This window comes from Ursus arctos, unplaced genomic scaffold, assembly GCF_023065955.2.
Source record: "Ursus arctos isolate Adak ecotype North America unplaced genomic scaffold, UrsArc2.0 scaffold_8, whole genome shotgun sequence".
NCBI lineage: Eukaryota > Metazoa > Chordata > Mammalia > Carnivora > Ursidae > Ursus > Ursus arctos.
In genome coordinates this window covers 56708653-56735619 of record NW_026623100.1, presented here as the reverse complement: position 1 = coordinate 56735619, position 26967 = coordinate 56708653, and the positions used below count along the sequence as shown (strand labels likewise).

At 43.6% G+C, this 26967-nt stretch overlaps 1 protein-coding gene across 4 annotated transcripts in view; it reads right to left on the bottom strand.

Moving 5' to 3' along the window:
• EIF2AK2 (eukaryotic translation initiation factor 2 alpha kinase 2) overlaps positions 1-24133 on the bottom strand; it is a 35035-nt gene extending 10902 nt beyond the window's left edge. The window contains exons 1-12 of one of the 4 annotated variants that reach the window (XM_026478967.4): positions 24043-24133; positions 18733-18864; positions 18239-18359; positions 16354-16511; positions 14463-14589; positions 13589-13668; positions 13335-13428; positions 11501-11535; positions 10216-10278; positions 8494-8616; positions 5108-5227; positions 3344-3524 (exon numbers count right to left, since the gene is read on the bottom strand). In XM_026478967.4, coding sequence (XP_026334752.1) covers positions 3344-3524; positions 5108-5227; positions 8494-8616; positions 10216-10278; positions 11501-11535; positions 13335-13428; positions 13589-13668; positions 14463-14589; positions 16354-16511; positions 18239-18359; positions 18733-18851 — 1221 coding nt within the window. In that variant the 5' untranslated portion in view covers positions 18852-18864; positions 24043-24133. Of the gene's footprint in view, positions 1-3343; positions 3525-5107; positions 5228-8493; positions 8617-10215; positions 10279-11500; positions 11536-13334; positions 13429-13588; positions 13669-14462; positions 14590-16353; positions 16512-18238; positions 18360-18732; positions 18865-23723; positions 23903-24042 lie in introns of those variants that run through there. The other 3 variants (XM_026478972.4, XM_048222549.2, XM_044391189.3) reach the window with 3 other exon arrangements.
• Between the last annotated feature and the right edge of the window lie 2834 nt (positions 24134-26967).

The following is a 26967-nucleotide window of genomic DNA, read 5'->3' as shown; positions in this document are numbered from 1 at the left end:
AGAATGGGAATTTGAGAGTCCTCATCTCAGGGAGTATTCAAAGTGGGGCTGGACATCGACTTGGTAGAAATGCTGCAGATATGAGTCCAGGATCTGCTGGGGATTGAAGTAGAAGCCCTTCAGATCTCTAAGTCTGAGATTCTCAGAATGAGTCTCTTCTCAATAATGCTGTTAAGATATCCTGTGCAGAATTTCTCCTGGGGATTTCCTTGATGTCAATTTCTCCAGATGCCCTCTGTCCTTGAAGGCAGGCCACATTAACTAGAAGCTGATAACTAGCACTTAAGTATTTCTGCCCATGTATGTAATTCTCTAAGCAGATTGAAAAGGGGGGGGGGTACAAAATGGGGAGTGTTCATCCTACTCCACAATTTTGTAGAGGTATTGACCAACATTCTAAAGACCATGAAAACAGGAAGGTTGTTGATAAGGAGATTAATAGTTTGCTATTCCTGGGGCACCTGGCTGGCTCAGTTGGTGGAGTGTGTGAATCTTGATCTCAGGGTGGTGAGTTCAAGCTCCACGTTGGGTGTAGACATCTTTTAAAAATAAAATATTTAAAAATATATATTTTGTCATTCTTGAAAAGACAACTTTGAATACAAGGTTGGGCTTTACCATGCAAACTCTAGAAGGTAAGTAATACTCACGAGAGGGCCTAGCAAAGGAGCTGACAGGAAAGAGACCAAAAAGCCAAGAAGGCTAAAAGAGGAGCTTGCAAGAAGCCAGCCTAAAAAGGCTCATGCAGAAATTAGCAGTTAGATTAGAGCCATTAACAAAGAGATTGGAATCTACTGCCAATAATAAAGATGGAAAGCTGCAGATGGGAGTGGGTTGGGTGTAGGGAGAAAACCTACCAACGCAGTATTCGAGTTACCCGGTAGGAATATGTTGGGTTTGCAAGTGCACACAGGTCCCACACACAGGTCTATAACCGACTCTGAGAAACACTGAGGTTGCATTTACGATGCTTCTACATATATAAGCTGCATGAAACTGTCTAGTAGGAATGCCAGATCACTTGTTTATAGGTCATTAAAAAGAAAAACAAAAATAAGGTCACATTTTGTCTAATCGGTTATGCTATGACAAGGCAAAAAAAAAAAAGGTGCAAACTTTATAAAGGAGGTACAGGAAAAAGGGCGGAATCGTCAGGCCAAGGCTGACCAAAGAGCCTGGGTCTACAGAGAGAAAGAACCTCCAGAAGCTTCTACTCTAGAAACCTCTATGTCCCTCACCAGTATCTTCATCCAGTTTTTTTTCCTCCATTTTGCTCCATAGTAATATTTTTTTATTTGCTCCATAGTAATTTTTTTTATTACTGAGATATAATTGACATGTAAGTTTCAGATGTAGGATGTAAAGATGTGATGGTCTAATTCTTCAGATTCTGACAGAAAGTGGTAAATGCTGGTAGACTTTATACAATAGGGACTTCCTGGGGTAAAGACCATTCTCTGGCAAAAACCACCTACAGCTGGTATTGTGTGAAGCATCCCAGAGAAAGGTGCACGCCTTCGGCTGGCATCTTCTCTCAGGTGGGATAAAGCAGCAACTGTAGCAGTAAAGCTAGAAATGCTAGGAGGCAAGAAGGCTCAGGAGTATCAAAGTCTGATGTTTGAGCAGCTGCAGACATGGTGCGAACACTGTCTGCAAACAGACCCAAGAAAAGAACACCCCGTGACACAGGGCACAGGCAGCGTGGGAGACAGGGATGCTAGGGAAAGGAACAACCAGGCAGCACCTGTCAGCTTCATGGATTCATCCAGAGGGGGGCCTGGGAGTTAATACCCAAATGTCTGCATTTATTTGCAGATTACTTTAAAAGTAATTGTGCTTAATTTTTTATTGAACCAAATATATGAATTATTCCAAAGTGAAGGCATAGCCATTCTAAATGTATTCTTTTGAACATACTTCTTATAACATTCCAACTTTAAAATACACCTTTAAGATATTGTTAAAGAAAGACGGAACCAGTGCCTGGGTAGCTTAGTCAGTTAAGCGTGTGCCTTCAGCTCAGGTCATGATCCCAGGAGCTCCGAGTCAGTCTCCCTGCTCAGTGGGGAATCGGCTTCTCCCTCTCCCACTCTCTCTGCCCCTCCTCTCTGCTCGTGCTTTCTCTCGTGCTCTCTCTCTCTCAAATAAATAAATAAAATCAAGAAAGAAAAGAAAAGAGAAAAGAAAGGAAAGGAAAAGAGAAAAGAGAGGAGAAGAGAAAAAAGGAAAGGAAAGGAAAGAAAAGAAAAGGAAAGGAAAGAAAAAAGAAAAGAAAAGATGGAACCAGGTGGATTCCAACACAAAGACCTTAAGCCTCCAGCTCCTGGGGGCAGACCAAAGACATACTATCTTTTATGGGCCAATTATTCCTATCTAGGCCCAACAACTCTATACACAGGTGCTTCTTCTTCTCAAGAAACTCTTTTGCTTCATTCCTCATTCCTGGCTACTGTAGATGGGCAGGGTAAGCCAACAGCCAGGATCCCTATAGACGAGGTGCTTCTGCTGGATCCAGAGTGATCAGGAAAGGCTACGTAAAGAAATTGAGACCAAAGAAACAAGCAGACGAGTGTTCCGAGCAAGAAGCGCATGAACAAAGACTCCATGCTAGGATTCCGCATGGCTAGTTTGTGATGGGAGTGGGCAGATTACAGGGAAGAGAGACTGGGAGACACCGTGAAAACCTCTTCTGTCCCTTCTTTCATTTTGATGAGAAAGTAAAATGGGAAAACAGCTCATCTAGACCATGAAAGAAGCTAAGAAGCCAGCAGAAAATAAAAATACAAAGGTATGTTATGTGTTCCAAGATTTGGGTTACTATAGTTTTCCAGTCATGGGGTAGAAATGTCTACTCAAATGCCAAGAAAATTGTAGACTCTGGACTCAGTAGCTGTGATTGCCCTCAAGAGTAGTGACTGAGAAATTAAGAGAACCAGGTCCCCAAAGCCAGTCCCGGGAGTCCCTTCTGCTTCTCAAACAAGCCTGAGTAGCGGCAGAGGCAGGGACAAGCAGCCACAGTGAAGGTCTGCGCACAAACGTTCAGCCTACTCAAGCTACTGGTGTTTGCGACGGGAGTATGACGAGCAGCCAGAGGGCACCGGAAGTGAATGAGCTCCTGCCTATAGGGCTCCTTCCGATTGTCTCGATAAATTCATTTGTCCTGGAGACCTTCTGAGTGGTGCTATGGAAAGGTATTTGGGACAAGTTCAAGATCCATTCTAACTTTAAAGGATCAGATATATTATTTCCTCAAGACTGTCAATCAATTCTAAAACTAGAGAAGATAAAATTTAAAATTACTAAATCATATTTATCAAATCCGAATAGTACATTTTCCGTGTACCTTAAGGTCTCTGTGAATTAGCTGTTGGTTGTGTATATACTCCACGCCTGCTGCTATTTGTTCGTATAACTCCAGAGACAAGGGTTTGTCTGGTTTCTTGCCTCTTCTGTTATCAATCCATGCCTCCAATGTCCCTTTATCACAGAATTCCATTTGGATGAGAAGGCACTTAATCTTTGGTCTGGATATAAAATTCGCAGGATGTTACAAGGAGCAATAAAAATAAATTTATAAAAAATAACCTTTCTTTTTAAAATTATACTTTATCTCCGCAAGAATCCCAAAACATGTCTCAAAACAGAAATCTAAATATAATAAATAAACATGCATTGAAATACAATAAATCATTTTTTATTTAAATCATAAGTTCCCAAATGTCCAGAGCTTTATTTGTTAACTTCTTTATGAAGTATGAGCCTGCCTGTTCTTTAACGGTAAAGGATCCTTGATCACCTTTGCTAATCGGAAAAGGAACATTAATACAATGGAATTAAAGAAAACCAAAGTTCATTACTACATAAAATAATTCTGGAATGTTTTAATTTACTATTGACCTACTGAGCATCTGTTTTGTAAAAGCACAGAACAGGAACCTAGAGATAAAACGAGTTAGATACCATCCTTGCTGTCATGTGGGTTACGGTTTAATGAGAGAGAAATACAGGCAAAACAAATAAAAAACAATAATGTAAGGATAGGTTCTCAAAGAGAAGTGCCAATAAATTGTTATGACATACCTGTGAGGACTGATTTTGCTAACCATGCTTTTTATGTTGCTTTCTAAACTAGGTTGGCCTCAATATTAATTTATATTCTTTGAACTTATGTCGGCTAGAAAATAGGAAGAGAAAGCCAAGAATTTGCTGAAAGCTGAAAAAGTCCTGTCTGTATGCCGATGGTCAGTAACTCCTGAAACTAATGATAAAGCTCTCGATTACACCGTGTGGCGCTGGGGCTGGAGTCGGGAGTTGATGAATGAACAGGCCTCCAATGTCCTCAGGATTTCCGTGAGGATGGTCCCAAGAAACACTGGCTGGCTCTCAGAGGGAGATGCCAGGTCTTTAGAACCTTCCAGTCCTTTGTCAGGGGCTTGAGACAAAACATGAGTGATACCAGGTGGGGTACCCACATCACAGCTCGTAGTCTTCAAATTATTTTCACTGCCCACCGTTCCACCATAAGTGGTGTGGTTGTATTCAGGAGAGACTCCTTGGGGCGCCTGGCTGGCTCAGTCAGTAGAGCATGTGACTCCTAATCTCAGGGTCGTGAGTTCAAGCCCCAGGGTGGGCATGGAGCCTACTTAAAAAAATTCAAAAATTTTGAAAAGAGAGAGTCCCTCTTGACCTCACCCCATCAACGGGGGCCTCTGAGAAAGACAGGAAAGTGCTGGCCACTGCTTCCAGCTGTAGCGTCTATAACACAATCAAACTTTCTTCACCAAGCTGCATTTACAGCCTGGCCTGAGGCTGGGGCGTGTGAGCCAACCTACACGTGGAATAATGGCGACAAAAAGGCTAACCCTGAGATTCTGAAAGTAGCGGAGGACAATTAAAAAAAAAAATTAAGCAAGTTTGGAGCAAGGAATAAGAGCCACAAAAAGATTACTCATTATTTCCTTACCTGGTGACTGGAGACCTAACAGTGTCTCAGTGTTTGTGGTGGTGACGGTAACTGTCACGATGCATGGCCTTAGCTGGTGGCCCACACCTGGTAAGTACCAGTTTCCTCCCTCCTACTAGGGCTACGAGAATTCTTTTTAGTTACCTTGAAGGATTTATGCTGTCCTCAGGATCGTAATCCTCCCCGGCCCAGCAGCTACAGTAGTGAACGATATTTGGGTGACGAAGCGCTGCCAAAGCTTTTACTTCACGCTCTACCTTCTTGCTTTAAAGGAACAGGGAACATAGAAGTGTCATCAAACATCCCCGTAAAAACTACAAGTCCAGTAACAGAAGACAGCTCCGTAGGCTCCCGTAGTCAACGGTCGCCATGGTTCCCACGCCCTGAGTGTTTAAAATGGAAGCCAGGAGCGCGCGAAAGGAAACACCGGACACCACAGAAAAAAAACATGGCTGTTCTCGCTCTCAACATAAGAGAAAAAGCGGTGACTTCATTAATTCCAGATATCAGGCAATTTAAAAGTCATTCGTGGTGGTCTCTGAAATACCAGTCACGCGAGTTTTGGTAGCTAAGTCACACATCATATTTTGTTTAGACTTGTGTTAAAATCACTTTGGATTTCACAAGCAAACCTTATTTGGGCAGCGAGGGTAATTCAGGCAACTTGAAGAACGTAAATCAGAATTTTCAATGTGTAGCAAAAATACACAAAGGAGATCATCTACACAGAGAAAGTGAGACTGCACAGCACATGTGGGGGCTTTACAGGGATGTGGAGTCAAGAGCGAAGATAATTCTATGCTATGCGGAATAAATAAATTTGAGATTTCAAGGGTGAGAAAGGGTAAGCAAACATTTTATAATTCCATTTTTTAATCCGAAAAGTCATATACCTATATGACATAAAATTTATAAGAATAAAGGAAGAGAAAGTATCAACAGTCCTAATACAATCAGTTATTATTTTGGGTTGTTTCATATTGTCTTTCTTCTATACATTTTTAGATACTTGTAATTACAGTATATAATTTTTATCTTATTTTTCCACATAACAGGTTATCTTTATCATTTTCCTTGTTACACAATCTATATGACCATCATGTACAAACTTTCTCATGTAAGATTTCAAAAGTACAAAAAGTTAGTGGGCCACTGCCTAGCCATCACCAGATGAAACAGTTATTAACTCCTGGCCAATCTTGTTTCATCTATGCTCTTACCCACTTCCCCATCTCCCCTGGATTATTCTGAAGCAAATTCCAGCATCATACCATTTCATGTGTAAATATTTTTAGTACATAAGCCTCATTTTTTTAATGACTGCAAAATAGCCATTGAGCAGGGGAGAGAACAAAACATTTAATCACTTCTTCATTGCTGGACATTTGGTTTGTTCTAATTTTTCACTGTTACAAATGACACTGTGATTTACATCTTCTTATATAACTTCTTCCATCATTTGGATAATATCCTTAGAATAGGTTCCCAGACAGGCAACCCATGGGTCATGGTGTATAAATATTCCAAGTATATTCTTAACTGTGTTACGCCAATTTATGAAACCAATAAAAATGTCCAAGATATTATACCCTTATCATCCTTATTACCATTAAAAAAAATGCTATTGAACGGAAGGAATAATGCTTCATTCCTGTCAAGCAAAACAATGTGGAAAGAGGAGCACCTGAGTGGCTCAGTCAGTTGAGTGTCTGACTCTTGGTTTCAGCTTAAGTCCTGGGATCAAGCCCTATGTCAGGCTCCATGCTCAGCATGGAGTCTGCTTAAGAGTCTCTCTCCCTCTGTGCCTACCCCTGCATGTTCTCTCTTTCTCTCTCTCTCTCAAATAAATAAATAAATCTTAAAAAAAAAAACAACCCACACACAAATCAATGTGGAAAGAGAAAGCCTTGTTTTGATGCCAGGTGGATACGAAGGTATTTCAACTGCAAGGCATTGTCCATGGGACAGGAAGTAGGTTTGTCTGGCTGAGATGAGGAGTGGCTAGGACTCCACGCCTGCTTCTCCTTTTTTCACGTCATTAGCCCATGTCCCTTTCCCTTCTCTTCCTAGACCTTGAGGGATAGGTCTGCAAGTTACACATAGCACAACTGTCAGAAAACAACAAGCAAGACTGGTGAATTGGTGAGCATGTGATTTAATACCTCCTTACCATGTGCTCTCTTTTCTGAAGGAGTTCTGCTATCCAGTAAGTGGGGGGTGGGAGGAAGTAGGTGCAGATAATACATAAAACGAACATGGGGAGCAATATGTTATGGTGGGAACACAGTGGATTGGTACTCCAGACAACAAGTTCTAAATCTCCACCTTGTGAACTCTACCTCTGAAACTAATAATACACTATCTGTTAAGTAATTGAATTTAAATAAAATTAAATTAAAAAAATAAATCTCCACCTTGTTACCATCGTGGGTAAGTGACCAAAGACGGTTATCAATTTTTTCCTCCCCATACATGCACCCACTCCTCAGATTAAGAGGTAGAGTGTATTTGCCCTTTCCTCGAGTCTGAACTGGCCTTAGTGATTTTGTTTAACCAATATAATGTGAAACTTCCAAGTCTAGGTCAAAGTAGCCTTTCCTGTTCCCTTCTGGGATGACTTGCTCTGTGGACAATCCCTCTTGGAACCCAGCCACTAAGTTGTGAGAAGCCCATGTGACATGAAGAGCCCATGTGGAGGCACTCTGATTAACAATCCCAGCTGAATTTCCAGCCCACAGCCAGCTCGACTGCTAGCCATTTGTAACGGCCATCCCTGGCCAAGCTTTCTGATGACTTCTTTTTTTTTTAAAGATTTTATTTATTTATTTATTTGCGAAAGAGAGAGAGGGAGAGAGAGCACGAGTCGGGGGAAGGGCAGAGGGAGAAGCAGACTCCCCGCTGGAGCAGAGAGCCCCATGTGAGGCTGATCCCATGACCCTGAGATCATGACCTGAGCCAAAGTCAGATGCTCAATTGACGGAGCCATCCAGGCGCACTCCCCCCAAGTTTCTGATGACTTCCAACTACAAATGCATGACAGATCCCACGTAAGGACGGTCCAGATGAGCACCACTCCCAGGACAGTGACAGATAATAACATCTTGTTCTTTTTCAGCCACTACATTTTGGAGTGGCATATTACACAATAATAGACAAACGGGACAGTTACCAGCTAGCTTTTACCTTTGACAAATCAGTTTGCCTCTTTGGGTCTCACCCTCCTAATCCGTTAAATAAGGAGAGGAGACCAGAACGTCTCAAAGGTCACTGTGAGTTAGATGATTCTATAACTTCAGTTTTCATCAAGACGGGACCAAAAGAATGATCAATGGTCTATCCATTTATTTTACGGAAATAACCACAGTAAAGTGAGGTCATGTCAGAGGAAGCCAAGCTCCCGATGAGAGAGTGACATTTTTAAGGAAGACTAGAAAAAAGTAAATAGTATGCTAATGAAGGAGAGACACAAAAAAAGAATCATGCAGGTTCACAAAACTTGTCATTCGAAGAGACAAACATGTACTACTTACTCTTTATCATATTTAACACGTTTAATAACATAAGTCTTCCCATCAATTTTGTGCTTTGCTTTGAAAACCTGACCGTATCCGCCTGAGCCAATCGGTGTTATTTCTGTAAAATCACTAGCAAACCTGAAAAGAGAAATGCCACTGCTATTCTGAGTTCGGTGGTCACTGCCCACCCCACCCCCCGACCCGCCCAACCCCTCCCCTTCCCCTTCACGTCACCGCACAACAGACTATATAACAAACATGGCTCTCCCCTTCTGTATGAGAAGAGTCCACGCCACAGAAACTCTTGAATCCCAAAGACCTTGTTTCTCCCGCTCCCGCTCCCAACATAACAAATCACGCTGGCGATGACACTCCACTTCTGGCTGTACAAAAGCCATGATAAGACTCCGATCTCAAGTATAAAACTTCAGAAGCAGCATATTCAGTTCCCCAGCTGCCACCAAGCTGTCATGAGAGACACGAGCATGTTCTCCGAGCCTGCCTACGTTTGTAACTACCTGGTCTCCCCCTCTCTCCTGCTCCACGTTCCATCATTAAGCCCTGCCAACTGTTCTCCCCAAACACGTCACTGGTGTGTGCCCACTTTCCCCATCCGCAACATCTTCACACCCGTCCACGCTCCCGTCAGCCTCCCGCAGAACCCGGCTAGCTGGGACACTCCACTTCCTCTCCCTCCTTTGCTCCAATCCATGAGCCACACAGCAAGCAGGGTGAAAAACTCTGAGCATGTCTCTCTGTGCCTAAACTCTCCAATAGCCCAGAAAGTCCTTAGATGGCCTACGAGGGTCTCGTGCTTCCCTCCCCAGCTTGTCCCACGGCACCACGCCCTTGCTCAACGCACTCCAAGCACACGGCCTCTGCCCCTTGAACACTCACATACCGTTCCTACCTTCACTTTCCCACACGCTCTGCTTTGGCGAAGTCACAGACCCCACCTCCCTATGCTAACTCATCCTCCAGGCACCCCCACATGGGCGACCCCAGAGAAAGCCTTGCCTCATCCCTCACACTAACCCCAAGGGTCCTATTTCTGTTTCTTACCATGTCATTGCTTTCCCTTCAGACCTCTGACCATAGATTATAATTACAGATTTTTCATGTAATATCATCCCCACAAAACTCGGCGAGGGCCGACGCTGTTTCTAGTAGTTCCCCCTATAAATCCAATGCCCAGCACAGTGCCAGGTATCTATGAGGTACTTTCAAATGTTTGTTGATTCTTTGTTTTTTTTTTTTTAAACTTGTATTCAATGTCCTCCTGTTGCAAATAGGCTTCACATTTGTTTTAGATATTTTGTTCAAACCCAAACCATAATCTACCACAAGAGGAACCTTTTTTCAACGTGAAATCTGGAATGGAGCTGGAAAATGGAGAACAGATTCAAGTGGATCTATTCGGATTCCTTCAGTGGTCTTTAAAAAAAAAAAATCACGGTATGTAGAAATATTTACCTTCAATATTAAAAACTTCCATGTGTGTCAGAAAAACTCCCATAAGTATCACACAGATCTACATTTACCACATTCCATGTGGATTCATCTAAACATTACTTTTCCAAGACATAATGATCTTTTGGGGGTCTGTACTTAAAAAAATAAACTGTTCAGGAAGAAACAGAATTTAACCTGGCTGATGTACAACAGTCCCTTCAGAAGCTTTTGTCAAATGAGCAAACATACCTTTAAACAGATTATGTTTACATGTTTCCCTCTTACCTGACTTCCACAGTGTACTTGTTTTCTTTGGTCACAGGAGAGTTAAAAGTAGGGGCCAAACTTCTAAAATTTAAGAGAAGAATATAAAACTCAAATAAAACTCAAATAAAATAGAACATTATGTCATGCACTAGTTTTTTTTAAATATTTTGAGTCACGTATTAGAATTGCAGGGTAGAAAGTGTTAACCTTTCTTTACAAAACAATATACTGAGAGTTCTCCTCTGCCCACTAATAATTTTTCATTCCTTCCCTGATTCCTTTTTTTTTTTTTTTTGCCTTAACACAATGTTGGTGTGCCACCAGCCTCTCCTTTCTTCCCTACATTCTCAAAACCAAAGGAAATCGATCCTTGCACCGTCATTCTAGTCTTTGTACTTTATTCCTGGCTGGCGGTGAGCCATGTGCTATTGGAAGTCCAAACCCCACTGAAAACGAAACATATTCAAATTGCTATCTTCCCCCTAAGCCCTCAAGTCTTAAACTTCCTTAATCCCATTAGTGCCCGTGATTCCTGTCTGCATCTCCTCCACATGAACCCATCTTCAAATCCTTTCTCCTTTGCCTCTTCTTCACCCACTTATTGGAACTCTATTCCCTCAAATCTTTCCGTACAGTCTGTCTCGCAAATTCTCCTCATCCCTCGTCACTACCATGATAACCACGGCTGACAGCCAGACCACCTTACACATACACCTTTCTTCTCTCCACCCAAACACCCACATCGGGAACATTCTTCCCTGGCACATCTCCTACTGTTCAGAATATATTGGTGGCCCATAATGTCTTCTACTGCCATCTCGCCCTCACTGATGACTTATAGTTTTGTCCTTGTTTTTCTCTTCCGTTCAAGAAACCAATCCGCCATCATTTATATTAACATTTGATCTTTTGCTTTTCTTACACAAGTCATTATGCCATCTGTACCCTACCTGCCTGTCTGCAAAATAATGCACTTTTCTGGAAGTGCCTCTCCAAGTTCACTTCTGTCAACCTCGTCCAAAATAACACCCTCAACCACGGACTCTAGTGATACCCCCACGGGCCTTTCATCTACAATGCAGTGTGTACATACATTCAAAGACTTCTCAACACACGTCAAATCATTTGTTTAAAGATTTCAAGCTTTTTGGGGTCCTGAACTATGCTTTCTACTTCGGAAATTCCATTCAAAGAAGGGTATATAGTACTCTACAAACACTGAAGACCTAGTAAATAAGGTTAACACCCTAAGTCTGAAACAAAACTTCATGTCCAAAAACGTGCACTGCACAATGATACTCACCTTTTTACCCTCTTTTCACTACTTCTGACATTGCTCTGTAATAAAAGAAAATGAAAAACAGTTTCAGATGATTAAATCAGTTATCTTGCTTTATCTTGTTCTTCTTCCTCCTGTACTTCTAGATGGTTCTGTGACATTTTTTGGTCCATTAGATGAACAGCCTCATCAACTTGTGTACTCTCATCAAGCCCTGCTTCTCAGTTTACTCGGCTAGATCAATGTTCTCATCTGTTATAGCAAACAGACAGATAGGGCAGGCAGGACAGAAAAGCAATCAGGGCAAGTTCAGTGGAAGCCAACCACGGACTCCCTGCAGACCTCCTGGGCCAGTGGGTCTCAACAAGAAGGCGTGCATCCCAGCCCTCCACAGAGCTAAAGCCACAGACGGAGCTCAGGGATCCAGTCTAAAATAATTCCCCAAGTGTTTCTTATCTGGTTACCAGTTAAAAATGGCAATGCAAAAAAAAAAAAAAAAAAAGAAGAAGAAAAAGAAGAAGAAAAATGGCAATGCTAATAATTTCATTTTTAGCACAAATTATTAATTTAATTTTAATATTTAGCAAAAAAGAGGAATCTTCACTATATCTCAAAAATTAATTTCACATAGCTCTTCTTTATTCATATTCACCTTTATTCTGGTAGGTTTTGTAGTTTTACCAATTTGAATATGTTGAGACAGAGCGGGGAGCATCAAACTAAGTTTTTGAGCTCATACCCCTTCCCACTGTGTGATGACTACAGTATATTAATTTAGCCATTCTGTTAATGGACAATGTCTCTCAAGCCGCTTCCAGTTACAAATAAAGTTGCAAGAACAAGCTTACATATGTTTCTCTGTACATACACAGGAGTGCTTCTCTAGTAGACATCCCCAGCAACGGAACTGCTTGAAGGCACGGCATGTACACCCTCCACTTCGCTACGTCTTGCCAAACTGTTCTCCGCCATGGTTGTACCAACTTATTCTTCCACCCGCAGCAGGTAATCGGAACACAGCTGTGCCGATGCTTAGTATTTTGCCAGACGCAAATTTTGCCACAGTGATGGGTTTAAAAAGGCACCTAACTGTTGTTTTGATTTGCATTTTCCCTATTACTACGCAGTAAAGTATCTTTTCATATTTTTGTTGCCTATTTGGGTATCTCTTCTCTGAATTGTCTGTTCAGATCTTCTCTACATTTTTCTGAGGTGCTTTTCTTTTTCTTATCAATTTGTTTATAGTTCGTTATAAATACAGCACTTATGTAACACTAATTGTCACCATAAAAATCATCTGATTTCTAAGTTTAGGTCGGATTTTTTTAAAAACAGGAGTAGACTAAATATTAATGGATATTTTTTTTTAAAGATTTTATTTATTTATTTGACAGAGATAGAGACAGCCAGCGAGAGAGGGAACACAAGTAGGGGGAGTGGGAGAGGAAGAAGCAGGCTCACAGCGGAGGAGCCTGATGTGGGGCTCGATCCCACAACGCCGGGATCACGCCCTGAGCTGAAGGCAGACGCCTAACCGCTGTGCCACCCAGGCGCCCCATATTAATGGATATTTTAAGTAGCATCCTATTGGTAGAAGATAAGCAAGATCATAGTAATATAGGAAAACATGAAGGTGAACAGGGAGAGGAAGATGGGAGTGAATAGTGGAAGAATTTCGCATGTGAGGAACGGGGTTAATAAAGAAAGGAGAAAGCCAAAATGCTGCCACATGCTAACATGAAATAAGAGTGCATGAGATAAAAGTCGAAAAATTATGGTTGAGTACTGGAGACACTTTTTAAATGAGGAAACACAACGGAGAAGAAGATTATCAGGCAGCAAGACGCTAATACTATACCAGAGGAGATGAAGAATTGTTTACGCTGTTGCTGTTACAATTTCCTTCTGGTGCATTTGGTGAGATATCATTTTCAAGAGGTGATCTAGAAGCACTAGAAGAAAAGGGGATAATCATTAGCTTGTGAATTCTGCCTATTTTTTGTTGATCAGAATTTCTTTCTCTAAATTCTCCTTAAACATTTTCATAAAAATGTGCTCTCTCAGGCAGCAATCTGAATTTGTTAACGATCACAGTTGTTTGTCCACACTTACAATATGCTTTTCACCAAAGTGTTGTTTCCAGAGTCGCTAGGCGAAGATGCCCAAGAATCATTTGATACTGAGTCATCTTTCTGAAAGAAAGAGCACCCCTTAGGAGTTTTAAGAGCAATTACATTACTTCTCCATACTGGCTCAGTCTGTGTGTGCTAACTATCACATTTATTTATGGATGCTTGATCTGGATTTTAAAAAAAACCCTGGGGGGGCGCCTGGGTGGCACAGCGGTTAAGCGTCTGCCTTCGGCTCAGGGCGTGATCCTGGAGTTATGGGATCGAGCCCCACATCAGGCTCCTCCGCTAGAAGCCTGCTTCTTCCTCTCCCACTCCCCCTGCTTGTGTTCCCTCTCTCACTGGCTGTCTCTGTCTCTGTTGAATAAATAAATAAAATCTTTAAAAAAATAAAATAAAATAAAAAAATTAAAAAAACCCTGGGGGCGCCTGGGTGGCTCAGTCGGTGAAGCGTCTGCCTTCGGCTCAGGTCATGATCCCGGAGTCCTGAGATCGCGTCCCACATCGGGCTCCCTGCTCAGCAGGGAGTCTGCTTCTCCCTCTCCCCCTCTTTCTGCCCCTCCCCCTCTCATACTGTCTCCTCTCTCTCTCTCTCTCTCTCTCTTTCTCTCAATCTTTCCTTCTCAAATAAATAAAATCTTAAAACAGCAACAACAACAACCCCGAGGTGCCAACAGAACTTTGCTCTCCGGGCCTTATGGCCCCATGGCTGGTGGCTCACTGCTGAAACACAGAAGGGAGGAATCCTTTATACTATGTGATGGGCTGTCTGGGCATCACCTAAACGCAGTCTTTCCTCAAATCAACTCCACAAAGAACCTTACAATTTTACAGTTACACCCAAAGGCAGTACGTACCATTGAGTTTTTCTCTGACTGTATCTGATCATATGCAAATTTAGCGGCCATCTGTTTGGCGTCTTGTTTTGTGGCACCTCCGCCAACCGCGTACTCTTTCTGCCCAATTTTGCATCGATAATAAAATCTAGGAGAAATGACAGAGAATATTTACACAAATACCAAAAAGCAGTAAACCTAACGTAGGATTTGGAAGCAAACACAGATGAACAAAGACCTTAATATAACACTCATTTATGGGTAGGTCTGCAGTTTGTATCGTGTAGAATATAGATCTTTGATTAGACGCTGACCAATTTGCCGGAATAACCGGGATTGGCTGAGGCCTCAGCTTGCATTTTTTTCAGGCAACTTCTCTTTTTGCTTCTCTGAAAGATCTGGTGATAAAGGAACTCAGCAGTGATTTTTTAAAAAATCCTCAAAGGTCAAAAATATGGAGGTAGAGAAGGAAGAGAGAGATCCGGTGAATTTTTCAGAGACGCTCAAATGGAAAGAAAAAGCCTGTGTAGGGAAAGTAGGACTTCTACAGGAGAAACAGTAAGGTCACAGTGTTTTGTGCGAAATGGGCAAATCAGAGATTTCGTTCTAACTTCAGCATTTTCTGCCCCCTGTTCATGTGCCCCCAAACCTAAGGAAATCCCCACAGTGCAAGAGCCCCATGAAGTCCACACCCTCTTCATATTAGATGTAAGAACATTTGTGGTGAGGCAAGGATCCTTGAACAATTATATGAGTGGAAAAGCAATGGACATGGTAAGTATCAGGGAGTTACTATGCATTAATTCAAAATTATCCCCGTATTATTTGCCAGGGAGGCAAATACACCCAACCAGATGACTCTTCCCTGCCCTGAAGGCAGAATTAGACGGAGTGACCGGGTGGTTTCTACGGCTCCTATTCTTCCAGGCACCCCTAAGGAGATTTCTCTCTTTTAGGCAACTCATCTCTATTAGAGTGCTTAATCCCAAGGAACCAAACAGGTGAGCTCCGAAAAAATAAAACAGCCCCCTCCTTTACTGAGGTCAACTCACACAATTCACTTTGGACTCTCTCATGCCAATGAATACGCTTCTGTTTTCCTCTTCCTGGCTCTGGCCTAAAAGCCATCAGAGTTAGAAAGTCCATAACTGAGTCAATTCAGAGGACGGTATCCTGATGTGGTTATTTGGACTACTTGCCATTTAGATTTCTCTCTCTGTCTCTCATTAAACGGGTTGGTTATAGCCAAGAAACAATCTCCTTCAGGTTCATTTGCTTTCTGCTTTTCCCAGTTCCTATCCATTCTTTATCCTCACTTCCAAAGTCTTGGCGACTCTGAAGCTCTACTTGGCCCCACCCTCCGTAGTCCCTTTAAATCCGGGTGTCCTCACAGACTATGGCTAAAACCCATTTCTTTTAAGGCCTGGTATTTGTCTAGAGATTGACACCATTTAACTGAATTTGAAGGACAAGCACCTAGATAAATGGCTCTCTAATCTGACGATGGTGAAAAGAGAGTCATTTTACCTATACGTGTGGTCCAGCCATTGTCATACAGCCACTCCCACTGTGACCTCTGGGAGGGAAACATCTCCACAAACCCCCACCCCCCAGCAGGGGCACCCCATTCTCTCTGAGGTCTCCTGCAGACTCAACCATCCAGATATACCTCAGAAATAAAGGATTCCCCAGATTTGATCCATTATGGTATATGGGTCCCAAGTCGGCAGCCATTAAGCATTTTCATATTTTAATCACGAAGATGACCAATTATGTGTAAGTCATATAAAACCTTTCATGCAAAGGGTCCCAAAAAGGAGGACAAATATCTCTGGAAAATGAGACAAGAAAACAAGCCCATTCTATTGCTTAGATACAATGAAAGAGAAGGAAAAGCTGAACTACATCTCACCTTTCTGGCCCATATTCTTTCAATTCACATCGTTCATAATTTACGGAGAGTTTTTCCTTCTGGGCAAGCCTATTCAAACGGCCTATGAAGTTCTCAGTGGACCCTACTCCGACTCCTTCTGAAGCATCCGTTGTTGGCACTGATAAAGGACTAACTGCCTACGAAGAAAAAAAATCTTGTTTAATACAGATGAAAACAAAGATTTAACCATTTTATTTCCTCTAATAAAATTACTAAATGAATAATTTGAAAGACAACTCAGATTTATGTATTGCCCTTGTCTACCACCTTGAGTAAAAGTCTAAGTATACATCTTTTTCTACCAGAAAAAATCCACAAGAAAAAAATGTTAACAATAGGAAAGGAACCACCTATTTTCTTTTTATAGTTTCCTATGGAAAAACAAAATAGTCAACTTTCTTGTTTATCCATGCAAAATACTAGAACACTGCCTAGCTCGCTTTACCCTTTGTAAATCTCAAAAAACAAGATACCCAGTATTGAAGTAAAGCTATATCCCGGATCACACTTTGTTGGGAAAGAGGAATACAATAGCACCATTCGTTCCACTCTTATCAGTACCTTTTTCCTAATCTGACAAAAGCTTGTCCCAAGTTTTTCTACGTTATTTATCTTGTCAAAGAACTAACTTTCGGCTTTATTGGCCTTCTTTATTATTTCTTGGTTTTCTTTTACATTAATGTCTGGCCTTGTTACTATTTTGTTTCTTCTGCTTTTTCGGGGAAAGGTATCCTATTGTTCTTTTCCTAACTTCTTGATTTGATTTTCTGGCTCATTAATAATTTGTGAGTTTGCAATTTTGCCCGAATTACTTTTCCCAACTTGGGTTACAAGGGTGACATCATCGAGGAAGATTGTTCAGGAAAGTATCTTGAAAGTGAATGTTTTCAAAATTTTCAAATTATCTAAGAAACGATCCTCTTTGGTCCCACATGTCAACGATTTCTTGTCTCATTTTACTGCCAGTTTCTGCTATCCCGTGGTTTGAAACGATGCTATGAACAGCATGATATATTTTTTTTCATTTTTACCTTTTAAATAATTTCCTTTTTCTGCCGGGATGCTTATAGGGTTTTTCCATCATCCCTAGAGCTTAGGACTTTCTCAGTGATCAATGTTATTGGCAGCTCTGTATTTTCCTGTCTCTGTTGAGTTGTCTCCGTCTGCATCAAGGTTTACCTTTATTTCAGAAACACTTTCAACTGGAATCTCTTCAGATAGCTTTCTCTGTACTCTTCACTCTGTTCTCAGCCTCCAGGATACCAATTCCACGGATGTTCGCTCTCCATCACCTGTCCTGCTCATCTGTTGTCCTCCCCACGGTCCTTCCATCCCTGTCCTTTGTCCTTCCTCCCCACGGTCCTTCCATTCCTCAGTCGGGTGGAGGGACGCTTGCCAGAACCTGTCAGCTCATTTCTCGCTGTTTCCTTTCCCATTGGCTCCACTTCAGAGGAGGTCTCTACTGCTGGCTCTCTAAATAGGTACTGGCAGGCTTTGCCCACCACTCCCTAGATGAACCTCTGACTCAGGGCTCTACAGAAATGGAGATGGAGGAAAAAGACTGAACTCCTGAAAGGAAAAGAACCTGCGAATGGCTTTACTCTGTATGTGGGTGTTTTTTCACAGAGTAAAGTTAAAAAGGGCATTTACTGGAGCGCCCGGATGGCTCAGTTGGTTGTGTCTGCCTTCAGCTTCGGTCATGATCCCAGGGTCCTGGGATCGGCCCGCACCAGGCTCCCCGCTGAGCAGGGAGTCTGCTTCTCCCTCTCCCTCTGCTGTTCCCCCCCCCCCAGCTTGTGCTCTCTCTGTCAAATAAATAAATAAAATCTTAAAAAAAAAAAAAAAAGAAAAGGAATTTACTCACCTTGCTTTCTTCATTAAGTTTTTCAAGAGCTAGTTTGGCTGCAGCATTTTTGGCCTCCTTCTTTGATTTACCCTCAGCTTCTGAATATTTTCTCTCATTTATGGTAACTTGAAATGTAAACCTGATTACAAAGACAATATTCACAAAATGCTATAAAATTCATGCATTGACTAAGGACAAGTATTCCAATCACACTGCCTCCTGTGACTACCTTGAAGGTTTTAACTCATTCAATATAGAATTTAAGCAGTCACCGTCAAACAGCAAAACAGCACATCATCTTCGCTCTAGAGCTAAATTATTGACTTCAAAATTGTGCCATTCTTCCAGTTCCTATCTCATAGAGATACACCTTTAAAAAAAAAATCCATTGGGGGTGCCTGGCTGGCTCAGTCAATAGAACATGCAATTCTTGATCTCGGGGTTGTAAGTTCGAGCCCCACATTGGGTAGAGAGATAACTTTAAAAAGATCTTTAAAATAATAGCAATTTACTTTAAGTTATGCGCAGGTCCTTCTTTAGACAGTTCATAATACTTAAGTACCAAACTGTGCTTCTGACAGTACGTATTAAGTTCTTCTATAGAAAAGCTTGGTGGACGCTCACTGGCCATTTCTTCTAGTAACCTAGAACAGAAGAGGTGTTTGAAAAAAGTGACACAGAGCACATCTAACCTGATTTTCCCAATCCGGGGTAGGAGACAAAACAGGATAAAAAGAATCTTCTTTATAAGACTCATCCGAGCCCCACATAAATCCAGAGAAAACTTTCTTACAAAATCTTTTTCTCTCAGGATCTGCACACCAAGCTAATTTCTCCAAAACGTTCTACTTTCAAAACTCAACTGGCCAAAAAAGGAAAGGGGTCTTTCTCTTCCACTCTGCTCCCTGCTTCCAGTGAGGGTCAAGAATAGGTTTATCCCTGCTTGAGCTATACGGGTAGAATCAGAATTCTTCATGTTGAGAAGGAAAAGGTTGAGAGTACGTATGTAAAGTGAAGTTTATGAAATCATTAAAGATTTCACTATACAGAAATAGATTCCCTTATGAAATCCCAAAAATCTTCCCTTTAAAATTTGCATTAGTCAATTATAGGTAAATGCACCTGGGTAAATTATGACCCCAGTTGATGGGTCTCATTAGACTAAGAGAGTAGCAATGATTTAAGTCACAATGAAAATCTAAAAAACATAGAATCTGAAGAGAGGAGCCAAAACTATAAAACTCTTAGAAGAAAACATAAGGGTAAATCTTCAGAATCGTGGATTTGGCAAAGGAATCTTTGCGATGACAGCAAAAGCACAAGCCACAAGCAGCAAAAGAAAACAGATAGATTGGGCTTCGTCAAAAGTAAAAACGGGGGCGCCTGGGTGACTCAGTTGGTTAAGCGTCTGCCTTCAGGTCAGGTCATGATCCCAGCACCCTGGGATCTCTGCACTCTCTCTCTCTCAAATAAATAAATAAATAAATAAATATATATATATTTTTTAAAAAGTAAAAGCATTTGTGTCACACAAGACACTACGAAGAGAATGAAAATCTACAGAATGGGATATCTATAATTCATATATCTGATAAGAGTCCAGTATCCTGAATATATAAAGAACTTTTACAACTCAACAACAAATAGACAACCCAATTAAAAAATTGGCAAAGGACCTGAACAGACATTTCTTCTAAATATTTCAGTGCCCCAGGGCCCTGTCCTTAGATCTCCTCTCTGCTCTACTAACACTCACCACCCTCGTGACTGCCTCTAGACTTATGGCTTTAAATTCCAACTATACAATGATGGTTATCAAAAGAACACCTCTACCCCTGACCATTTCCTGACTCTAACTGCTTCTGTCCAATAGGCTGCCTCCTTGAAATGCTCTTGACTCTACCCCTTCCACTGCCTTCGCCTGGTCAACTCCTATTCCCTATAGCTCTCAGCTCAGATGTCACTTCCCAAACACCCTCGAAGAGGTCCTGGTTCAATGCTCCACAACAGCTCTTGTCCCCTTTCCTGCAATTGCTTATATAACTGACTGTCTTCCAAAAGAGACCATGAGCTACAAGAGGAAAGGGGCCAGGCTGTTACGATAGGGGCTCCGTAATCGATGAACGCATACCAAAATATCTGCAGAGCTCCCCAACCTGCATGACTTGTCACCTCTTTTCTCTTTCCTGTGAATGCAATATCTGCACCCTCTCTCCACCAGGCAACTCCCACCCACCTGTAAGGCTCGCACATCTTCTTTGATGTTGGAGGGGTAGCCAGTCCTCCCCCAAGGGCCCACCACGCCACCTTGCCCAGCTCCCATAACAGCCCAGTCAGTGAGCAATTTGGGAAGCAGGTTCTATGTCTCCCTCACTTGGTATCACCAATACCCAGTGGCAAGTAGTAGATGCCAAACACTTGCATGGTGTATAGGAAAATGAAAAAATTTTCATTAAAATGAGATACTCTACTTGAAACCCCCTCATCTTCTCCCTTCTCTTCATCTGCTGTTTTCTGTGCATCCTTTCTTCATTTATTCAATAAATGCTTAGCAAGTGCCAGGCACTATTCTGACAATGAGGATACAGATGTGGACAAGACAAATTCATACCCAACCTGCATTCCAGAGGGAAGACAGAAAATGACCATGCACAGAAACAGGTAACAGTACGGGACAATATGATGACCAGAGGGCCGGAAGTGCTATAATGAAATTAAAAGGGGTGTGGCCTACAGGGCGAGTTGGTAGGTGAGGGCAGAGATAAGGGGGAGGCGGTTTTAGACACAGTGGTCACGAAAGACCTTTCTTAGGAGGCAATTTTAAATGAAGACTGAATGATGAGAAAGTCTATCATATCAAGATATGGGGGAAGAGTATCTCAGGAACCAGCATGGCCTTTGAAGGGAAAACAAAAAGATCAAGGCGGCTGCTGCACAGTGAGTGAGGAAGAAAGAGTAGGAAAGGAGTCAGAGAGGTCAGCACCACGCACACAGACCTTGTAGGTCATGGTTGGAACCGGTGGATGGTTTTCCAATTGCAACAGGAAGTTACTGGACATTCTCTAAGTAGAGGGGGGATGTGATTGGATTTATGCTTTAAATGATTACTCTGATACTATGTAAAGAACAGGGTCTGGGGACAGGGACAGGTATGGGCAGCGGAGCATGAGCAGAAGCAAGGAGACCAAGCAGAGGCTGCTGTCGTGGTTTGAGTGAGCCATGGTGGCGGCTGGAAGCACGGTGCTGGGTGTTCCTAGAGTCTGAGCAAAGGCGAAGCTGTCACGTTACTCCTTAGTGTCCTGGAGACAGTCAAGCTTTAGAGGCCACACCGATCTGGGCTACACCCTCTCTGAAACTTTCATTTGTGACCTGAAGACAGGAATAAAAACACCTGATTCAGAGGCTGCTGTGGGGAATAAATCAGATGAAAAGCATCCAGCAGAGACCCCCACATCATTAACCTTCAATACAGGGTACTCCTGGTCTGCAACTCCAAAATCCAAAAAGCACTAAACACTGAGGTTCGTTTTGTTTTCACTTGTTTTGTTTTCGATAGGTTTGTCGCCCCCTGTCTAGACCTGAGCGGACATGAATTATTTATAGTCTTTGTGATACTTTGTTGTCCACGTATACATTTCACTACAAAAATTGTTTTATTATAGAGTGCTGCCCCCAAATCCTGAGAGCATTCTATAATAGACAGGATTTATGCTGCCTTACCTTTCTAAAGTCCAAAACTCCCTGAATACCGGAACATGCCTGGCCCAAGGGTTTTGATAAGGATTTGTGATGTACCATTATTTTTAGGAACCAGTGTCATTTACTTTGGTTACAACCATGAGACCATACATCACACTGGGAGGGGATCACAGAAATCAGAATAGCAGTTGCGGAAGAGCCCTTAGCAATTATAACCTGAAGTTCTATCAACTGCATTAAATCCTCATCACTTTTAATGTTAAGTAACTGCCAATCATCAAAGTGACAAGCCAGTTCGAATTTAAGTGAAATATATGTGCGAACTAAGAAAGTGCTGAATTAACATGTTTGAAAAAGTACTTCCAACTCTGGAAAAAAGAAACAGCACTTTTCAACTATTGTCAATAAATCTTGTTTTCATTCTACCTTATCATTTTCCTAAAGGAAATCTCCAGCAAAAATCACTAACAGGCGTTATGTGTCCATCTTACTCCTGAGCCCATCATCCTCATCTTACTTTGTGCCTCTGTCCCTCTTAGCAGACTACCAGCTCCCTGTACGCCCAGCCCATTCCAGGTCTTGCACAATGCTTGGCCTACAACATGCATTCAACTAGTATCTGATTGTTCAATGAATGAACTACGGGTCCAGGGTTATGGATTTTCAGGTTCAACGAAGCAAAATGGAGAAGAGCATAATCTGTCCCAAATTCTAAGCTCCTCAGTGACAGCAGAGTTTATCTTTTACCTCTCCTTTGGGAGCTATTTTGAGTACTAAAGAAATCACAGGCAATAGGAAGTCTCATTATTCTCTAATTCAAAAGAGAATTTAGGAATTACCATTCATTAAACAGATATTTAATGAGAAGCTATTACTACTAGGTACTGGGGTGGTACCAGTGCCCAAAACCCTGGTCTTGGGAACTTACTAGCAGACGAACACAGATAAATCCATAAAACTACGTCACTGGTTGATAACTACTATATTGAAAACTGAAGCAGAGTAAGGGGGAACAGTCAGGGAAGGGTGGGGTTTCTTTTACATAGCTGGTTGTTCAGAGAAGGCTGCTGTGATGAGATGCCATTGCCAAGAAGTACAGGGTAAAGCAGGAGAATGATCCTTGCCGGAATCTGGGGGAAGAGCTTTCCAGGAAGGGGAAACAGGCATGCAAAGGCCCAGAGGCAGGCATGTGCTTGCCAAAGCAGTGAGGCCTGTCTGGTCGCAGTGGAGAGAGCAAGGGGCCTTGTCTGTGCGATATACTTTTTTTTTTTTTTTTAAGATTTATTTATTTATTTGAGAGAGAAAGAGAGAGAGCGTGCACGAGCGAGCTGGGGGGAGGGGCAGAGGGAGAGCGAGAATCTCAAGCAGGCTCCCTGCAGAACACGGAGCCCTAGGGGGAGGGAGGCAGGGAGGCTCCAGATGGCTGGGGGCTGTGCTCCATCTCACGATCCCCAGATCATGACCTGAGCAGAAATCAAGAGTCCGTGGCTTAACCGAGCCACCCAGGCGCCCCCACGGACGGAATTCTCATGAGATCATGAGCTACCGGGATGATCCGAGCAGAGGAGTGTCCTGTTCTGACTGAAAGGACCCCTTCGGCAGCTGCAGTATTGAGAAAAGATATGGGGGACAGGGTGGTACGGAGCCGGGTGGGGGTGAGGGATGGGGTGCGGTGGGCTAAGCCCAGGCAGTTGGGAAACAACTGCAACTGTGTAGGCAGGAGATTTTTAGCCAGGGCCTATTTAGCCGATCTATGGGAAATCCAGGCCTCCCTATTTCCCATCTGTCATACTTGCCAACTTACCGGTTTCCTGCTAGATCCCCTGCCACCCCACCACCCCGGCACTCCGGCCGGGGAAATTCGTTACTTGCTCTTACAGAAATTCTTCGCGGGGAAAAAAAAAATGGCTATCGGTCCCCAGCGCGCTGCGTGATCGTTTCCCGGGCTCCGGGAAGGCCCCGCACCCCGGCGGCGGGCCTCGGACAGCGCTCCCGCGCGGCCGGGCCACGGCTCATCAGCGTCCAGGTCCGGGCTGGGACGCGCCCTTCGCCGCGCCCGCGCCGCCCCCCGCCCCGCACCGCGGAGCCCCCTGCGCTCCCCGGACTCCCGGAGCCCCGCTCACCCCGCACCGCCGCCGCCGCCGACTGCCGACCGCCTGCAGGATACCCGCCGCTCACTCTCGCTTTCGTTTTCCCCGCGGGCTCCGCCTTCCGCGGCGGCCGCCCGACCCCCTCCCGCTCCGCGATCGCAGGAAGCGGGAGCCCTCCTCCGAGCCCGCGCCGGGCGCGCTGGCACCCACGTGGCGCCCCTTGGCCGCGAGGCGCGCAAGGACCCCACTGCAGCACCCCCTTCCTACCCCCCACCCCGGCTCCAGCGTCAGTGTCTGCCCTGCCCCCGTGTGAGAGAAGGGTCAGCAGGGAGGAAGGGAGCACACGGCGGTCCCCCGGCCCGGCAGTCGGCCAAGGCGGACATTATCCGCTCCATTTCACGATCAAAGAAACTGAGTAAATTAACTCGCCCAGAGCCCTGCTGCTGGTAAGTGGCAAAGCCGGGATTCAACTCAAGGTCAGGCCCGTAAAAAGTGCTCCGTCCCCTCTTCACCTGGCTACCTCCTCACCTTTACAAGGCTGGGGGATGAAGAGCCCTGGGGACACAGCCTTCCTTCAGTCAGTTTCCGCCCATCCATCCATTCATTCAACAGGTACTTGCCAGCGCCATTCTAAGCACCAGCCAGTCCAGCAGTTAGGAGAGCCACCTGCTCCCTGTGGGACCGCGAGGAGTTTTCCTACCAAAGCCCCACTAAGTAGTCCTCGATTTATAAGAAACAGACACTGTGATTGAGGACTGCTGAAGACTTAAAACAATACTGACAGTAGGTGCCATTACTATACCTATTTAACAGATGAGAAAACTGAGGTCTGAGGCACAGAGAAGTAACACAGTCAGAAAACATGAGAACTAGGATTAGAACCCGAAGTCTGTACCCTCAGCATCTTAGCTAGAGTGAGGGAGTGAGGTGGTGCCAAGATGGACCTCGGATATACATTCAGTATTTGGCATTGGCTCTAGGAATCCCCCTGGAATTTCAGGGTATCAATGGCTAAACACTATATTTTCTTTATAGCTCATGTCCTAGGCATGATTTAAATTCCACAAATGTGGAAGTACTGGTGGAAGGTTTGTAAGGTAGATAGGAGGCAGAGCCACCTTTCCGGGGAATTTCCAGATAAAAAAAAGCTCCAGCAATGGCAAATATTTGCATGAGACCATTTGCCAGTTTTGTGGGTGTGTGGTGACTGCGGCAGCGGCAAGGCAGGAGCAGTGACAACTTGTCTGAGTTTTTGAAGCCTCTGAGAGTTTAAAGAAAGGAAAGGACAAGCTCAAGCATGGTCAGAGGATACAAGCTTTAATAAATGCCCAGAAGAATAACATAAGAAAAAAAACCCTCTTATCTCACGTAGCCTGAGGGTTAATATTGCAAAGCTAGGTGCAGAATCTGGTGCTGCAGGTGGCGGAATTGTGCAACACAGATTTACTGCGTAGCTTCCCCAGGCCTCTTCTGTGAAGAGGGCATTGACTGAGAAAGAATGAGGCCCTGGGATTTGGGTAGATCTTTGTGTGGATCCAAGTAAGTACTGCCCCCCCAATTCTGCTGAGTCTCCACAGTCCTTCCAGCCTTGTTTGGTAAGACTGGTACAGCCTGGTGTGAAGACGACGCGGTAGTCACCTTACAAGGAGGTGCTGATTCTCCGCATGCCAATCCCTACCTCACGCTTTCACTCCCAGAACCAGAATCAGATGCTAGCATGCCCCAAGACGCTCCTCTGATTCAGAGGAGATAGTTTATACAACAAAAGATTTGCAAGGTTTCACTACTTTTTATCAGCAGAAACCCAGGAAATATGCATGGAAATGATTCTAAAGGTGGCATGAAAAAGTGAACATAGTTCAGATTACGCACTCCAGCACAGCAGCTGGAAACGGCTCTAAGTTTGTTCAGTTGGTTTACTGCAATCTGGGCTCCGTGGTGACCACATTAAATGAAACTGTGATGCCGGCTAATACAGATAAATCAAAACTACTTAGGGAGTCAGGAATATTGCAGTAGATTGATGATACGTAACCTGTTGATTCATTCCGTAACCATGCCCCCCAAGAAGATCCAGAAGACCCTCCCCCCTCAGGCCGGCTAATACAGATAAATCAAAACTACTTAGGGAGTCAGGAATATTGCAGTAGATTGATGATACGTAACCTGTTGATTCATTCCGTAACCATGCCCCCCAAGAAGATCCAGAAGACCCTCCCCCCTCAGGCATTGAGAAAAATCTTGGAGTGGGGAGCATCCATATCCTTGAAAAGCTCTGTAATGACTGGCCACGGAAGGTAGGGAGTGTGGATGGGAGATGCTGCCGTTGGAACAGCTCCCTGATTTCAGTGAGGATTATGGCAGATACCTGAGACCCCCATGACGGTCCCCCCCTGCTCTGTCAACCCACATCACTGAGCTCGTGGGGAGTTCCCTGTAACCAGATGACTGAGAGCGGAAAAGCTGCATGAAGCACAGTCCACTGGCATTAATCAAAAGCGGATTGAGGTACTACGATAGCCCCCCTGGGAAGTGGCCCTAAAGGATAGCGGGAGGAAGGAAATCCTCCCCAGGGACACAACTTTGAGCAATAATACATTTAGTTGTCATGTGGAAAGAGAGAAAGCCAGTGGCTTGGACAGAACCGGTGTCTGGATATTCAGAGATTTGGAAGGAACGAGATCAGAGGCTTGGTGATAAGGTAGCCCGAGGAAAACGATGTGGGTAAACCAGCTGGACACGGAGTACGGGCATATTGTGTTTGTTCGTCAAAGGCATCCACTTCTGAGGAGACTTTTGAGAAGCAGGTGGGCAGGAAGACTTCTGTAGAGGTCAGTCACTCTTCTCCCCGGCCACCCCGGTGCTTGGTCAAGGGATGAGGAGACTATGGCAGTAGGAACATAGGATATGTGTGAGGTCATCAACGTGAAATTCTCAGCAAGGCTGATCTGGCTGCTG